Below are 19,060 nucleotides of genomic sequence, written 5' to 3'. Positions count from 1 at the left end.
CACAGTTGGAGGATTTGGTAATATCCTCCAAACTACACGAAACGACTTATTTTCGACCTTATTTTCGTTATAAATATATAGCCAAGCAACATATTCGCTTACTTGGAAGAAGGCCGTCATATGTCAAATAGTGATATTTTAAGAACGCCATGAATTTTAAAAGTAATATAAAACTTTACCCATAACCTCGGACAGGATAATATTGTGACTTTGGTTTGTACTTGCCTGTAAAAAGCTACAACCAATTCCATATTTTTAAATACTACACTTGAGTGCAAAATAATCGACTCAAAATTATTTTGTCAAAGTACGTCTCCTGTTTCAGTCTAAAAAGTGTAAATTTAAAAATATTTAGTGTACAATCATTAACTTCATTATTAAGTTTAAAAAAAAATGTTTTTTGGTGAATTGGATGAAGCATTTCAAATAAATAATGCAACAAGTAGAGAGGGGGTCAGAATTTGACTGATTAAAATCGAGACGCACTGACTTAACGCTTTCGGTTAACATCGTACACATTAATTTCCATAGCAAGCCACTAATACATCAGTTACTTAAGTTTCCAACTGCATTACAAATAGATACCACGTCCGTCAACGCAACTCAAGCAGTAGCATTATTGAGAGAAGGCCTGAGACATAGGGCCGTGGCAAATCAACTAAATTTAAGCCAATCTTCTATGTCCCGAGTGTAACGTTCGTACCAAGAAGATACTGTTGATTATATCCGTCGACAAGGAGGAGGCCGTAAACGAATAAAAACGGAGAGAGATAATCAATTTCTTGTATCGAAATTCCTGAGAAATCGACATTTGAGTGGTGCTAAACTCAAAAAAGAGCTTAGAGAGGTCCAAGTTGTGGTGACCAGCGTTTGGACAGTCAGAAGGAGACTAAAGACTTCTTATTCTTTAGGATACTAAATTATTCATAATTATTTTTCAAAAACATATTTTTTGTTGTATTAAATAATAAATTGTGCAATAACTTATCTCGTGCCATTTAACTGTTCAGTAAAAATTGTTATAGTACATTTACTTTAACTATACCTCAATAATATAACCTTGTTGATGAACTATTTGCCTTTTGGTTTTTTATTATGTAGGTATATAAATTTATTTCATGTGCATGGTGTATCTCTTTCAGACATTGTTATTGATTTATATTACTATTTGGTTGATCATATTAACACTGTATATGTGTCGAAATATTAAGTGTGTACCGCACAATCATAATAACTTTTCTCTCACGGTTTATTTTATTCTCGCGTGATTATCTTAATCGCACCTTACCTTTCTCATTATCTTATTTTATATGCCGTAGGTTTCTCTGTTGCTCTAAAAATAGGGTGGTGCCCAAATGTTTCCCTTCTCTTTATCTTCTAACTTCTCTTCCCTTTAACTTAAGTACTTCTTTAACTGATCCTTTGTATTTGAGCTGTAATAAGAGCTCCGACCAAGAGACCTCTACCAGACTGAAGCCTGAGCCTAGTACCGTTCCCTGTGTAACCTCTACTCTGTCATTAAAGAGGGTACAATTTTAAGGCAGCTATGACAACGTGCAAAACTGCTACTTGGTATTGAGGAAGATGAGCAGCTAGCCGAGGCTAGAACTGTCTCTCGACGAAGATGTTGTGTATGTAGAAGGATTCGGGATAAAACCACCAGAAAATTCTGTTTCGAACGTAAAAGATGGGTTTGTGGGGACCATTTAAAATAAATCTGTATAAACTGCCATCAAAATGAGATTATGTGAATGTATTATCGTTTACTTAAAATAAAGTTTTGTTGTAATAATTTCTTGGTTTTATCTTGATAAATACACTGTACCATAGAAAATAAAAAACTAAAAGTCCAAAAGAAATAGCAAATAAAAAATGGGTGACATTTGTCAAAAATGCCACTAAATATGTCATTCTTAGTCACGTCACTAAGGAAGGGATAATATGGCTATACAGCCAACAACCAACCACTAGCACTTAGAGATCAATTTATATCCAGTTTAATTACGTTGTTTTAGCAGGGTATTTAATATTTAATCTTAAGTATACAAATATTACATAACCAAAAATAAAAAAAAGTAAACGGTTTAAGCTTAAAATTTTTTATATACTTTATTTAATATTACCCGTCTTCTATATTTTCATTATATCATTCAAGATTTTTTTTAGCATACTTTTCCGTTATCGGTACGAAATATCAGAATCTCATATAAAGTCTCGCACATTTTTCAGTAAAAAATACAGCCGAACGTTCCGTCGATTTCTCTTTAAAAAAGGGTACACATTTGCGTGGAAGAGAGAGTTTTTCCTGCGTTTAAAAAATGGATGTTCCATTACTCTTCGTGAGTCTAATACGATGAGAGTTTATCAGTGCAGGTCGAGTATTACGTCGCAATTATTGAACCGAATTACCTATGCAGGATTGATTTTAGATTAAACCCTAGTAGTATTAATGCAGAGTTTTCAGTAACAGCTCGTTTGCTACTGATAAAAGAGCTAAATATATGCTATACACCCCTTTTCAATAAAACCAGAGCTGGCAAAGTAGAGGCGTTTCCCATTCAGAGTTTTTACTTGTCGCGAACATTTCCAGTAGTAGTAGGTCTTTAAAAAGTGCTACTTATGTGAAAATATTAATATAATTTTAGTGTATGAGGACTGTATGAAATAGAGCTGGTTCAAAATAATTAGGAGATGTAATAAAGGGTTATACAGATAATAGCCAAATCATGTTTATAAAAAGTCATACCAATACTGCCGTTACACACACACTCGCGGTATTTATAGGCTTTTACTTGCGGTTTTTCCTCGTATGGGAGGAGCTGTCTTTACCGGTTTTTAAACACGTGTCTCGAGGTACTAACACTAAGGTCAAGAAAGAGCACATTTTTGTTTGTTGCTAGCGAAAGTCAACGGTCAAGAGAGTACGCCTATTGCTATTGGTAGTCAACAGTCAAGAGAGTACGTCTGTTGCTAGTGGTAGTCAACAGTAGAGAGAGAGTCTTTTTCGTTTGCTATTTTAAAACTGTTTATATTACTAAAGGAGCGGGGTTGAAATGAGGGTAGGAAGGGTTGGAGTAAAGTAAGGATTTTAAAATTAAAGTAGAAAATGAAAAGGAATTAACACAGCGATAAATAACATTGGTTTTCGCAGGTGAAAAATTAAACAAATGTCACGTACTTCATTTCCACTCAAAGTTTCCGTTACATATTTGTATAAGAGATCAAAAGAAATAATACAATTTCATGCAGCAATCAAAAACTTTCATTGCCATTATTCATGTGCATTGGTATCATCCATCATTGTTGACGTTATTGATAATTGATAACATGAATTATGGTTTTACTTTATTTTTTGTTATACTTAGATGAGAGGTACTAAAATATTATTCTTACCTGTTCGTTTCTCGGCATCTCTAAATGTAAGTTCTTCCAATACAACTCCAGCACTCTTTCCTTTCATGTTAATAGCGAATATAATAATTCGAAAAGTTACATCGGGCTCCAAGTTATCCAAAAAGAAATAGGGTTCTGTATAAGAGGTCATATTAAATCTAAGTACTGCAGAACTGGAAGAATACAATTCAAGAACGAAGTGTTGCGGAAGACCTCCGTCAAACGCCGGAAGACAATAAACCTCTACTGAGCTGCTGGTCTGATTGGAAAGACTACAGTTTTTAACTGGAAAAGGTTTTCCTGAAACAAAAAATTAATGTATACAACCAACTGCTTACAAATTCCCAAATAATATTATTAGTTTCATTTTAATCCTTTATAGGTTATTGGTACATATTTTTACCACTTTTTTCCGCAACTTTATACCTGTAGACTTTTAGAACAAGCAAAATCCCGTTAAAAATAACAAAAGTAAAACTCCAAGTGATATAGGAGCTTCTAGTAAAAGGTGCGACCTTCTTTTATAAAAATATTAAAATAACATCAGAAAGTGGTATAAATAAATACCAGTTAGAGTTTAGTACAATTATAGATTTTCGTACGCTTTTCTTTACTATCTTTAACTATTTAGTGGTGATAATTCAGTATTTTTATTCCCAATAAATGCCTTAATGATATTATTCATTAGCTTGTTCGCAATCAGTCAGTCAGTTGATCAGAAAACCAACACAAATATACATTCAATAACAGCCGTGGACAAAGATCTATAATAGATTACGTTATAACAAACAGAGATATACATCCATCAAAAATAATCGACGTAAGATGCCTCAACTCAGCAGATATAGGTAGCGACCATAGCCTAGTAAGAGAGCGGCGCCAACCCAAAAAAAATCAAAGTCGAAAGACTAAATAGAGAATCCACGTAACAGAATCACTTGGAGAGAGGAAAATAACAAACATTTAAATAGCAAAAAAGAAAATCCCATGGTTTAGAGAGGAAGTGAAGAGAAAACGTAAAGAAAGGAAAAAAAAGCATTTTAATACAGAACACAACAAACACAACATGCATACAACCACTATAAATGAATTAGAAGAAAATGAATACTTTAGATAAACTAGAGGTAGAGGTAAAGGAAGCATTAAGGAAATTAAAAAGCAGAAAATCACCATGAAAGGACAGAATCCCAAACGAACTCCTACAGTACGGAAGACCAGATCTAACCAAACAACTACTAAAACTAATCCAAAAAATAATAGAATAAAACAGAATTCCTCAAGAATGGAGATCAAGCATCCTAATACCTCTTGTTAAAAAGGAGACAAATCGGACCTGGGAAATTACAAATAAATTAATTTATTTAAGACAACACTAAAATTAAAAAAGTGATAGTAAATAAACTGAATTAAATTATAACACTAGCAGAAGAATAACAAGGTTTTAGGTCGGGAAGATTATGAACAGACGCTATATTTATAATAAGGCAAGTGCTAGAGAAATCATTAGAAAACAATAAACAGGCATATCGATATTTCTTTGACCTTAAGAAGGCATTTGATCGATTCAAATTAAAGTAGGTTATTTACCTATTGTACGCAAGAAAGGTACCTTTAGAAATAATCAAAATGATTGAAAATATCTACCAAAACAAGCCAGTAAAAGTAAAAGTAGAAGAAGAAATAACTGATCCTATTGAAGCTGGCAATGGGATAAGAAAGGAAAATATCCTGAGCCCTTTATTGCCCAACAAAGAAAAGTAAAAACTAAAGAAGGATACTGAATGAGAGAAAAACAACTTAAAATAGTTTGCTGTGCAGACGAGGCAATACTACCTCCTCAAACCGAAGATGATTTACAACCTATGCTGCACTAATTCAATATAATCGCCAGAAAATTGAACATGTTAATTTTTGCGAGAAAAGACAAAATGTACGATTATAACAGCAAATAGGTAGAACTTAACAATAGAAGATTTTGACAATAGAGATGACCTGGATGAAACAGATGATGACATTCCACTATCCAAACGAATAAAATCATCAAAGACGGAACTGATAGCTAATAAAACTTAAAAAAAACTTAATGAAGAAGCCCGGAGTGAGTAAAATAGTGAATACGAGCATGAATGGTACCAACGGAAGCTATAAACAAATAAAAAGGGTAAAAGCAGAGCTTGCCAAACTAACAACATTACAAATTTTTAAAAAGTTATTTGATGATAAAATTGTAAATCATATTGTAGAACAAACCAATGTGTACGCAACAGCCTCCAATATTCATTAAAATTACAAAAGATGAGATCAAAATTTATGTTAAAAATTTATGTGAATGGATGTACATATTGGAATTTGGATTAAGATCTGAATGTTCCATTTATTTCCAACGTAATGAGCAGAAATAGGTTTACAGAAATTAAAAAGTATAGACATTTGTCAGACAAGACTATATTGAACAAAATTGATAAAATGTTTAAAATACGACCGCTTATGGAGTTACTCAATGCTAAGTTTTAAATTTCATTTTGAATGAAAATTTATCTATCGATGAGACAATGATCAAATAGTTGAGTCACCCTTTGGCAAAACATTTCACATTTTGGGCTAGAAGGATTGGATGTTGTGCAAATCTACTAGTAACTGTTATACATTTGATACGTACTGCGGAGCTAAGCCTTCAGCTAGCGAAGAAAAAACTAGCAGTGTACCTCAGTTATTCAAATCCTACAAACTATCATTGGGGGGTGTGGACTTACTGGATCAAGAGGTAAATAATTACAGAATCCATGGAAAAGCATCCATAGAAAAAAATGGTGGTGGGTACTCTTTACCCGTATTATAAATGTGACAGTTGTTATTGCGTGAAAACTAAATACGATTACAAATAAAAATTACAAAATAGATTTGGTACTATTTCAAAGAAATATTGTCCGCCATTACTGCAGAGCTTTTAATAAAGCCATACAAAGATGATCCACATCTACTAAACCATCTGGTTTGCTGTCAAAGATTGACAAAGAGTACTGCATACTCCTGATGGCTATTTTTCTAAAATAACCACGAACTGTCAAAAATGTCGCTAATGCTACATGAGAGTTAGATGGATGTGTGAAAAATCAACACAACTCATTGCACCGAGCACAGAGAGTGTTTCAAAATATTTTACTCATAATTAATTATGATGTGATGGGTAGCTCTTTCGGGGCGACAGACTCAGTAAAACACAGGTTTAAAGTAAAAATAAATCTATTAATTTAATATATCTACAATAAATAAAAATAAAAGGAATTCTACGTTGTATACTTATACAATGAATAAAACTAAAACGAATTCTACTGGATCCCGTGATGAACCTAGTCCTCGGCAAACGTCTATAAAAGAAAAGAAATTAATTAGTACTACTAATAAGAAACGGAATGGGGGAAATCGATCGCGCGCAGATTTATACTCGCTTTCGCTTCAATTCAGCGAAAGCTCCGAATATGCTCGCAAACAAAATATTTAGCTGTGCAGACCCATGGCAATGTTCAATACACAATGCCCACGGGTTCCGCTTGGCTAAGGACAGAGTATAATCCTCAATACAGAAATCTCTCTGTCCCGGTTGATTCTGTGCAGATCCACGGTAATGCTCAATACGCAATACCGATGGGTTCCGCTTGGTTAGGGACAGAGTATGATCCTCAATACGGAACTCTCTCTGTCCAGAATGGCTCGCAGGTTCACTACACCGGCGAGTCAGGGAGCCTAGAGCGCTAGCTACGAGACTGTCTAATTCCGCTATTCACACGCCTTAAATAGCCGTTTGAATCCCACTACGCCGTCACGTTGTAGAAGTGGATGCGCAAATATTGACACTCCCACGGTTCGAACTGTTAAACGATCAGAGCATCGTTACAATGAGTAAAAATATCTTTTATATATACAGTACGTTAAGTTTTGAATTGATGAAAATTCTGGACCACAGTATGTAGATTTATTTTCTGTGTTTTTTGAGGGAAGACTGATTCCTTGAAAACTGAATCCTTGGGAGTCAGTACATAATATTATCAAAAATTTTGAGAGTTGTTATTGCCTAAAAAATTGCAGAAAATGTCACGCGCAAGAAGTGTCACCAGAAAAAGTTTAGGAAAGAGAATACCAGGATACACAAATTTGTGCAACACTCGAGGTAGATTCAACACGTTCAAGAAGAAGCGTTGCTAGAGAGTTAGATGTTAGCATTGTTACTGTAACGAAAGTATGGCACGGTTATCAGGATTTTAAATATTCTAAGACGAAGCAGCTTTATCCAGACGACTACTTTCGAACTATGGAATTTTGTCTAATAACGGAGGCTAATTATGAAACCAAGTATAATTAAAATATTTTATTTACTGATAAATCGTCTGTTTCGTTAGTAGAGAGACAGAATCCTTTCAATCCTTTCATTACGATGTACTGGGAGCGAGAAAACCAGCACAGAAGTGTTGTTTACCACACTCAATGTCCTTAAAAAGTTCTCAAAAAATGTCTGGACTGACTATATAATAGGTCCATTTCTTATTGAAGGCAACTTGAATAGTAGAGTATACCTCGGCTTATAACAGAATCATATTCTTCCCACTATTCTCAATCTTCCTGATGTAAATTTGGAGAATGTTTGGTTCCATCCAGACTTAAACAATAATTAGGTAGTACTTCTTCTTCTTCACGTGCCACCTCCGCGACGGAGGTTGGCAATCATCATGGCTATTCTGATTTTAGATCAGAAGTACTTAGAGATCAGGGAGTACTTAGTCAATACTTTTCCAAATTGAGTTATCAGTGGAAAAGGCAATATTAAGTGACTTGCGCGATCTCCAGATCTTACACCCATAGACTTCTTTTATTGGGGTTTTTTAAAAGCATCATTGAGGAAAATCCTGAGTGTAGAGCCCAAAATTTGGATAAATTAAAAAACCAAATAAGAGAAGTCTCCAATTATGTTATAGCAGAAACCTTTAGATCTGTCTGCAGAAGTTTTTATGACAGATTACAATACTGTTCAGCCGTAGAAGAACTAATATTAAAATCATTTCTTAGTTTGTTAGGAATTATTTTTTATTTTCAATAGCAGTATATTTTTTGTTTTATCTTTTTAAAGAAATGCATTTTTATTTTTAATTCAATTACCTAAAATTATTATTAAAACCTATTATTACCACATTGTTAAAAACCGATACAAATGCACCGCTTTATAATGGTCATTGTATTTTTATCAAGTTAATGTTATAAGAAATGAACCGGGTAGACATAAGTAAAACAAAAATCGACGGTCGGAGATGCATATCTCTTGCGTTGTTATGTGTTACTAAATGGTTTTCGTTTTCTCGTTTTCTGTGTAGGATTCTAAGAATCTAAGGTGTCGAAGGGGATCGGAGAATTACAACTACCTCGTACGAGGCAATGTTGCCGATTTTAACGTTTTATGTAGTTTGCAATATCAAATCCAAAGCTTAATGTACTGTATGTATGTATTTTTGTTAAATGTTTTCTTGGTCTTTATGCATTTTTATGTGTAATATTGCTATTGGTTATGTACAAATTTGTTTTATATATTTTATACTGATTTTCTCAGTGTACCTGGTTGGGTACACCATTTTTTTTTTCAAAAACCAAATTTAAAAAGTGTACAAAATATTTTTTTGTATAATTATGATCACAATTAAAAGCAACTACTAAAAGATTAAGATATTTTCAGTTTCTTTCTTGGCGGTGGGCATTTACACAAGATTTTTTACTTAATTAATGGAATTCCCCTACACGTCTTTATAAAATACATTTAGATGATATAGCTTAAAAATTGCATAACAATATTTTTCGGTCATATTTTAGAAAATATAAGATTTTCGGGTTATTTAATTGTTACAAATACCTGGTGCTGTAATAACACTAACAATTTATTGTACTCTCGCAACAGAGAAAAAAGTTTCTTTTCCTGCCCGCTATAAGCTAAAACATTTAAACATTGGCCTACATTTTCCGTCCGGCGGTAGTGGCACAAAAAATAAATTGAGATAAGAAAGGAAAATAATGAGGGCGCTAACCCTTGATATCCTACTATTATTACTATCTTGATGACAGCTCATTTCACGCAACTGTAATTTATATTTACGTGCCCCATTATATTCTGAATTGTGCAGAAATATATTTTGCTTGCAACTTCGTTATATGTAAAATTTTTAATAAAGTTGTATGACAATCATATTTTTTAACCACAGTTTATAAATTAACAGTTAAAAAATCATTAGTTGTATATTTTATAATTTTTATTAAAATACCAGCAGACTGAACATATTTTTTTATTCATTTACGTAAAGTACCTCGACAACTATGGCCATTGGTACAGAAACACTAACATTAGATGTAGAATAAATAATAAAAACAAGTATTAATTATATCACTTTAACCAATGTTTAAGTGATCATTTAATATTAGTTAAAGTTACAGTTAAAAATACAAGTAATTTTATCACTCTTTAACTGCTAAATATTCCCAATACTGACATATGGATGTAAATCTTTGACCAAATGACAAGCAAAAAGAAGAAAGATAGACGCCACTAAAGGAAGAAGCTTACAAATTCCGCGAAAAGACCACAGGACAAATATCTCAAATTAAAATGAGCTCAATGTAAGCAAACGGCTGTCCAGCAGTCGATTTACTTAAATACTTTGGACATGTTATAAAAGTAGACACAAAAAACATGGAAAGAATTATTATTTAAGGAAACATAAAAGGCCGAAGATTACAAGGAAGATCCCCAACAAGATGACCTATTCATGAGTTAAAAGAAATGACCAGAGACAGAGATCTTTGAAGATAAACAATACACAATATGACGATGACCACTACACTCCCCTTGGGGGGCAGGATTGAAAAGAGAAAGCTATTGTATCTTAGGTTAAATCTTGTAGTGAAGCTGAGCGGTTTTTAGAAACCTTATAGGTTTTGTCATATCTGTAGGGTTGCTGAGCATTTCCTTAAGGGTATGTTTCAAGTTTAATGCTTTATACAGGTTTGTGAATGGTTTGCAGTCGGTAAGGTTGTGTTCTACGGTCAGGTAAACATTGCAATGGTGGCAAATTGGACGAGTCCCTGAGGACATCAAGAAGCGATGAGTAAGTTTGGTGTTTTTAATTCGAAATCTTCTAATAACCGATGCTTTTTGAATTACGGTTATTCCTGTACTATGGTTTATAGCAATTTTGGAAAAATGAGCTGCTCTTTCATTACCAGTTATTCCACTATGACAGAGACTATAAATCTGTTAAGGGTAACCCAGATGATCTTATAAATTCATGTTTAGTGGTAGTAACTAAACAGCCAACACCAGTGTCCGTTTTAGAAGCATCAGTTAAGAGAATTTATTAATACAATTTTTTTTGTATGATTTCGTGTTTCTTATAGATGGTAAGTAAGGTGTCCTTCTGGAAAATTTTAAATTAATTTAATTTTGTTTCAAGAGGGTGATAATCTTAGTTTATTAGATTTACATTAAAAAAGATTTACTGCACTTTGTAGAAGTTTACATTTGGTGAAAACAGATTAACCATGACAGTAAATGATTAGGTCATCAGCGTAATAAACATTTTTATAGAAGCAGAAAAGGACGTGCAAAGTTCATTGATTGATACCTTGAGAGACACTCTGAATTTAAGAAAGAAGTTGAAAAAGTTGACCGTTGGCAAGCACTTTATAATGTCTTCCAGTTAGAAAGTTTTGTATAACTTAAGGACCGTTACTATCTAAATTATAGTAGAAGAGTTTTTTAATAATTACATTTTTGGAGATTGGAGATCAAAAGTCTAGTACCACTAGAATGTTAAATAGGATTGCTACGAAATGTTGATTGCTTAAAAAATGTGTGTTTATAGAAGAACAAGGTTGTTAAGAGCAGACCAATGACATCGGAAGCCGGATTGAGCGTCAGGAAGAATATTATGCTTTCCGAGGAACTAATTGAGTCTTTTATCAAGAAGTTTGCAGAGGTACAAGTGAGAGAAATCGGATGAAAAGATATAGAAGTTATGGAGAATTGATCCGGTTTTTTAATTGGAATGATTACAGAATTGCGATAAATATAGACGAATTTATGTATGTTCTAGATAAGATTATAAATTTCAATGAGTTTGAAAAAAGATGTATAGGAGAGATTTTTTAAAACGATATAAAGACTTGCCATCGGGATCAGTAGCAGATTTTCTCTTTGAAGAAAAGGAAAATTTCAGTTCATATAGGTAAAGCGGGCATTGATAAACGTGATATCATGTGGAATTGAGAAGAAGTTGGAGAACAATTAAATTTGTGAGTTACAGTGAGGAAAAGCCGTATTAATTTTATTGAATTTACGTTCAAACTATATTCATGACAGTTAGGGGAGGAATATTAAGATTAGTTTTATTGCCTTGGGTTTGTAATTTTTTTTTCCAGAGTTGATAGTGGTTTTTATTATGTTTAAGTGAGGAAGTGTAATTTTGCCATAAAGATCTTTTGGTTTGCTTAATAAATTTTAGCTTTAACTTGTTTGTACAAAACAAGATGTTGCTTAATCTTTAAGTTTTATTTTGTCGATATTTATTTAAAGCATTATTTGTTAAACTGTTGGCATTATTACAATCTGAGTTCTAGCAGAGTAGAATTTTTTGAGTTGAGGAAATGGTTTTTTCCGATATAAGATTCGGCAGCAGTGTGTAAGTATTCGGTAAAAACATGAGTGGGAGCCTTATCGGATACGGAAGGGGGGGGGGGGTACTCATGGAAAGTACTGAGAGGATTGAAACAAAACTCAAAGAAAAAATTTAATTGGGAAATATACAAGACAAAGAATGGAACGACTATTACAAGGAAGTGTTAGCAGAATAAAAACCACAATTCATTGGAAAAGAGAACAGGCGGAGACTAAGCAGATTCCCACAACAAGAAATAGAAATAACAGATAGGGAAATAAAAAAGACCATAATAGCAATCAAAAATAAGAAATCACCGGGACCTGAAGGCATCTCACCTGAGCTTATAAAGTACGGCTCAAAAAATTACACGTGATTAATAAAATAGATATTTCAAAAAGCCATAAATGGAGAACTGCTCCCAAAGGAGTGAACGGAGACATATTATGACATCTATATTTAAAAAAGGAGATAGAAAACGATGCAAAAACTACAAAGGAATAAGAATAATATCATCAATAGAAAGATTCTATGGGAATATACTGCGAGAAAAGATAGAGCAAGCAATAAAAGGCAAAATTGAAAAGGATCAGTCAGACTTCACGACAGGAAGATTATACAGAGACCACACATACACACTGGAACAACTGTTACAAAAGAAAAAAAGCAAAAAATGGAGATACACATTTGGCATTTGTGGACCCGAGGAAGGCGTATGACTTTGTACCAAGGTCAGAATTTTGGAGGACAATGTACAAATTAGAAATACAGACGGAACTCATAGAAGCTACAAAAGCTCTGTATAAAGAAAATAAAGTGTCCATTAAAATGGAAACAAGAATCATAGGAGACTTCACCACAACAAAAGTCCTTCTGCAGGGTTGTTCCACATTTCCAACCCTATTCAAAATATACTTAGTGAAAGCCTTGACTATATGGAAAAGAAAATGCGAAGTCATGAGAGTACCGGTACGAAACGAATACCTATATACGTTAAGATTTGCAGACGATCAAGTAGTGATTGCACAAGACCAAAAAGACCTCAGTTACATGATGAAGAAACTACAAGAAGAATATACCAAGGCTGGCCTAGATATTAACCTCGCGAAAACAGAGTACCTATCTACAAGTAAAGAAGTCATAGAAAATCTACAAATTGACGACAACGTAACTATTAAAGACAAGGATAAATTTAAATAATTGGGATTTATAATCACAAAAAAGGCAACAACAGATGATGGAATTAAGCAGAGATTAGGAAAAACAAGAACAGCAATCCGACAACTTAACTCAGTATCGTGGAATAGACACCTAAATTTGAAAACAAAAACACAGATTTATAAAACAATAGTGCGAAGTATTATGACATACAGGGCTGAAAATTGGATTATAAACAAGAAAAACAGCAGTAGGACAGTATCAACAGAGATGGAATGCCTGCGAAGATGTTGCAGAGTGACAAAAATGGATAGGAGAAGTAATGACGAAATAAAGCAAAGAACATCAATAGAAACAGACATACTAACATATATAGAACAAAAAGTGCTCAAGTGATATGGATATGTAAAAAAAACTAGCGACAGCAGATGGATAAAGAAAATAACTAAATGGAGCCCCATAGGAAGGAGGAAAAAGAGGATGATCCCGAAGATCCTGGAGGAACGAAGTAAACGACGCCATCAGCGTTTATGAACGTCTAGTAAAGGGTGGAAAGGGGTGACTATTATGTAGGCCATTAAAAACTTTCCAAAAGAAGGAAGGTATAATTTTGGGGTTAAAAAGATGAGATAAATCGCTGAAAATGAACTTGAAGTAATAGTGAGACTGAATTTTGGGTCCAGTATTTAACTTTGTTTTCTAGAACTTTGCAGTCCAAAAGATGCGAGATGCAGCCTCGAATTCTGTTAAAGGCATTAAGTCATCAACAAGAATATACTGAAGGAGAAGTTGAAATATTAAATCTACTCTTTTATTCTATTAATCATTATTGAGGTTGCGATCAGGAAGGATGTATATGTTAAATGCTAAGTTTTTTTGGATACTAAGCAGTAACTGCTAGTCTTATTAAATTTGTATGTAGTTAAACGTAAGATAGAGGAACATACGTCACTAAACATAAATATTGATTTACGACCATCGGCTCTTGTACAGTTTGTGCGGATATGATGATATCCTTCGAGTTTTTAAGCTTGCCTTGATAATCGGTTTTAAAATTTGTTTCCTGCAGACCAAAGATGTCAATATTACGAGAAAAAATAATCTTTATATTCTTTTTTAGTGAGGTTTAAACCTGTCGTAATTCCATTGTGTCAGATTAAATGTTAATAATTTGGAAAATAAATAAGAGAAAAGAAAGTAAAGTTATTAAAAAGAAACGGAAGAGTCACTTATGTTTCCATCGTCAATGAGCAGTTTTTTAGTGAAATATGTTTGATCGGAATGAAGCTTTAACTTTTAGTTTTATTTAACAGATGTGTTATACGATTGTTTAAAGATCTTTCTTTAATTTTAGTATAGATTAAGGCAAAATCTTTTACTAAGGGGTATACGTCAGTGTTTAATTTACTGGCTTCAGTTAAAAGGTAGTTAAAGGAATTTTTGAAGAATGCAGTAAGCTGCGTCACATTGAACCAAAATCTGGGATATCTTTGTAATACTTCGTCACATAATAGTGAAGAAAGGTTCTTGATTAATAATATTACAGTCATAATCAGTTAATTTAGAGTTTCTTCATTTCTTATTTGCAGGTTTTTGTATGACAGTAGTAATAAGTGGTGGGCGCTGAGATGAGTCGATGGTCTGTGATTAGAACGTAGCCTTTTCTCGTCAAATTTTTAATTATTTAGCTCGGGATAGGGAAAAGGTGTAGGTATTTCTTCAAAGAATGAGTTACTAATATTTGGAATGGTGTAACTAGTGGTTGAAATAGTATGAAATAGTTGTTTTATATCTGACGAGTTAAATACAATTGAAGAGAGGTCATGGCTCTGCTATATGTTCAACTTGTTTGCAAAGAAATTAGTATTCTGTGAAAAGTTTTTAAAAGAAATGGTAGTCAAGGTTTGCAGAAAAAAATATTACTGGTGGATTACATTTCGGAAACAACGGCTAGATCCTACAGTGTTTTTATATGTGGGGTGAAGAATGCAAGGGCTTACATAAGAAATTAACATCCTTTTGGTGGATGAAATAAGTCTATGTATTAGAATAACATTTAAATACAGATACGAATACGGGAGAGTCTAGATGAGAAGTATACTCTTTAGGAAGCAACAGTACTACCTATTACTTTAATGTAATCAAACAGTACAGTATTGGTCAAGGAAGGTATGATGACTGCTCGGTCTTGAGAATGCACAAGAGGTGGTGGCAATTTTGTAGAGGTAGCAGCTGCATAACATCTGGCAGCAAAGGAGTTATTTGTATCTTTTATGTTGGATCGTTTATCTAAACATGATGAATAAAAGTTTGTGTGCGGAGTTCGTGTAAAGTTGAGTTTTACATGTTGTTGTTAAACTCGTACCAATTAGCTATTAGCTTAATGATCTTTACTTAATAAACACCAATGCGTGGATAAATTTGTCTGTCTGGCACTGATTAATTCTTAAAAATTTGCGAGGAAGTTTGAAAAGCATGTTTAATTTTTAGCGGCTTAACATATTTTATAAAACAATCAAAATCTGTTATAAATAAACTTACCAGCAGCTACTAACTGAAAAAGACAAGGCTCCACTTGATGCCCAACTATGTTAGAAGCCCAACATGACAAGGATCCATAGTCTAATTCTGACACCGGAGTATATCGCAAGATGCTGTGAGTTCCATTACTAGTTTTGGCATATCGTTCGGCTGCAACATCAATGGTTTCACCAGAATTATTAAACTTCCATCGGTATGTTCTCGCGGGAGGATCAGATTCGATCTCGCAGACAATGTCAACACTTTCTCCCCTTGAAGCACCCACAATAGCTACCTTGTCGTGCTTGCAGATTGGAGCATCTAAAATAAAATAAATATTTTAAAGTATATGATATATATATACATAAAAGGTATACAAAACTTAAGGTTTAAGGTTTGTACATAAATCATAAAGTACATAATATTGTTTTTTAAATTTTATTCCTAGTGCTCACGCAAACAAAAGAGCAAAAAATAAGTGCAAAAGAAACATCATCTTCTTCTTCTTGTAGTACCGTCTCCTATCGGAAGTTGGCTACCATCACAGCAATCTTTACTTTGTTGGCTGCAGCTCTGAACAACTGTATTGAACTGCACCCATACCACTCTCTTAAATTTCGCAACCAGGAAATCCCCCTACGTCCCACATTTCTCTTTCCCAAGATTTTTCCTTGGATTATGAGTCTAAGCAGAGAGTACTTATCTCCTCTCATTACGTTGCCCAGATATTCCAGTTTTTTTGTTTGTATGGTTTTTATGACTTCGCATTCCTTCCCCATCTTCAGTAGAACATCTTGATTTGTTACTCTTTCTGTCCATCTTTCTATCCAACACCATATCTCGAATGCCTCAATGTTTTTGATGTTTATCTTTTTCTGTGTCCAGGCTTCCATGCCGTACAGCACAACGGAGAAAACATAGCACCTTAACATTCTCGTTCTTAAGTTTATATTTATGTCCCGGCTGCATAGGAACTTTTTCATTTTGACAAACGATTGTCTCGCTATCTCTATTCGCCTCTTGATTTCTCTTGTCTGGTCATTAGTAATAGTGAAGCAAACCCCTAAATATTTGTAGGACGTAACTCTTTCAACTGGCTGATTATTTATGGTTAAATTCACATTGGTGTATAGCTTCTTTGTTACAATCATGAATTTAGTCTTTTTGATGTTCAGTTTTAGACCATACTTTTTGGTATGGGTGTTTATGTTTTCCATCAAAAACTGTAAATTTGCTAGGTTATCTGTTACTATTAACGTGTCATCAGCGTATCGCATATTGTTAATTAACTCTCCGTTAATGTTCATACAAATGTTTTGCTCTAGGAGCGCTTCCTGACATATTGTTTCGCTATATATATATATATATATTGAATAATAGTGGAGAAAGCACACAACCCTGATGCACACCTCGACGAATCTCAATTTCTTCGGTTAACTCATTATCAACTTTGCTTTTTGCTGTTTGTCTCCAGTACAACCTGGATATGATGTTAATATCGCGACTGCCGATGTTTTTGCTTCTGAGGATTTCATACAGCTTTTGGTGTCTGATTTTATCGAAGGCCTTCTCAAAATCTATGAAACCTACGTAGAGGTCTTGGTTTACATCCAAACATCTTTGCATTAACACACTTAGACCAAACAAAGCTTCCCGTGTTCTCAGTCCACCTCTGAATCCAAACTGTGTGGTGCTTATATCCTCTTCCAATTTATTAAATATTCTTTTGTGAATTATTTTTAAAAATACTTTTAGTGTGTGGTTAATCAATTCTGTGGTCTGAACACTCTCTAGCGTTATTCGTCTTCGGGATTATGACAAAAGTAGAGGAAAGCCATTTCTTTGGTATGATGCCTGTTCTGAAACATCATCATGAAACATCATCATCACTATTCAATCTTATTTTGTCCACTGCTAGACATAGCTGGTCTACTGCCCTCATAATTTTCTATCTATTTCGATCTTGTGTCTCTTACATCTAATTCCTATGAACACGTCAGTTTTAGATCGGCAGTCCAACATGTTGGTGGAAGATCTCTGCTTCGGTAGGCGTTATTTCTTGATCTCTATTCCACTGTCTACCTTATCCATCTGTTATCTATTATTCGAGCCACGTGGCTAATCAGTTCTCTGCTTGTAATTGTCAAGATTCCACTTCGCTAGTCAACATTGGCAAAATAAACTGATTAAAGACATGTAAAGGTACGTCGGGGGATCTGAAAATGTGATTAAACTTTCCAAAGGCTGACCAAGTCAGTCTTGTCCGACAGAGAAGCTTAACAGTTTGTTTATCTTTTCCTATGCGAATCTCGTTACCAGCTATTTATAGGCCATTACGTGGTCTATGGATCTTCTGGGTTTTAGATATATTTATTTTCAATCCCCTTCTTGCGAGAAAACGTAGAGTTGACTCGAAAATTTTTTGCCTCATTTATCATATATCTTATAACGCAATACCATCTGCCAACCTCAGGTGGCTAAGCTTTTCATCGTTTATGTTTATGTCCTTATCGGTTTTACCCTTTTACATAATATATATTTCAAAAAGTTTCGGTGTTATGATCTCCCCCTGACGTGCTCCACATTATATCGGGAACGTCTGAGTTTGACATTTCAACATTTTTTAATGATTTATAATGCCAAAAGCCTTTTTATAATTTAAAAATATTAAAGCTAATCTTCTTCTTCTTCTTCACTGGCTTTACAACTCGGGGTGAGTCTTCGCCGCATCCACTATCACCCTCCATCCTCTACAATCTTGCGCTTCTCTTTTCCATTAAAGCTAGTGGTTTATTATATTCAATACATTTTTCTATAAGATTTATTACCAATAGGTAATAGTTTCTTCCGTAGCCTTTTCTAAAACCCGCCTGTTCAATAAGCTGATGCTGGTAATGAAAAGAAAGAAAAACAAAGAGTGTTGTCCAATTTTTTGTTGTCGTTGTTAACACATTTACCAATCAAGTAACATTAGATTTCTCTGCTTGTTAAACAAAACAAGATGTAATTATGCAATTTTAAATGTTAAATTGGTGGGTTGAATGAATGGTGGGTGTTAAAGCATTATTATTACGATTTTTGGATTCAGCATACTCAAAGCACACTTACATAAATACATAAGATAGAGGTAATTTTATCAAAAAAGGTTTTTCATCGGTAGTTAAACTGTAACGGAGAAAGTTATGGTAAAATTAGATCCAGAATTGAGCAGGCCAGAGCAGCATTTAGAAGGATGTCCAAGGTATTATGTAACAGATACCTAAAATTGTGGTATCATACAAGATTTTTAAAAGTTTTTTTAG

General features: G+C 33.7%; 1 protein-coding gene across 1 annotated transcript in view; it reads right to left on the bottom strand.

The window, feature by feature from the left end:
* Nucleotides 1-19,060, bottom strand: part of side-II (sidestep II transmembrane protein) — a 686,092-nt gene that overhangs the window by 42,239 nt on the left and 624,793 nt on the right. The window contains exons 9-10 of the mRNA XM_072533588.1: nucleotides 15,780-16,079; nucleotides 3,394-3,693 (exon numbers count right to left, since the gene is read on the bottom strand). Coding sequence (XP_072389689.1) covers nucleotides 3,394-3,693; nucleotides 15,780-16,079 — 600 coding nt within the window. The remainder of the gene's footprint in view (nucleotides 1-3,393; nucleotides 3,694-15,779; nucleotides 16,080-19,060) is intronic.

The sequence above is a fragment of the Diabrotica undecimpunctata genome, chromosome 5 (genome assembly GCF_040954645.1).
Source record: "Diabrotica undecimpunctata isolate CICGRU chromosome 5, icDiaUnde3, whole genome shotgun sequence".
NCBI classification, from domain to species: domain Eukaryota; kingdom Metazoa; phylum Arthropoda; class Insecta; order Coleoptera; family Chrysomelidae; genus Diabrotica; species Diabrotica undecimpunctata.
This window is presented reverse-complemented; position numbering and strand designations above follow the sequence as displayed.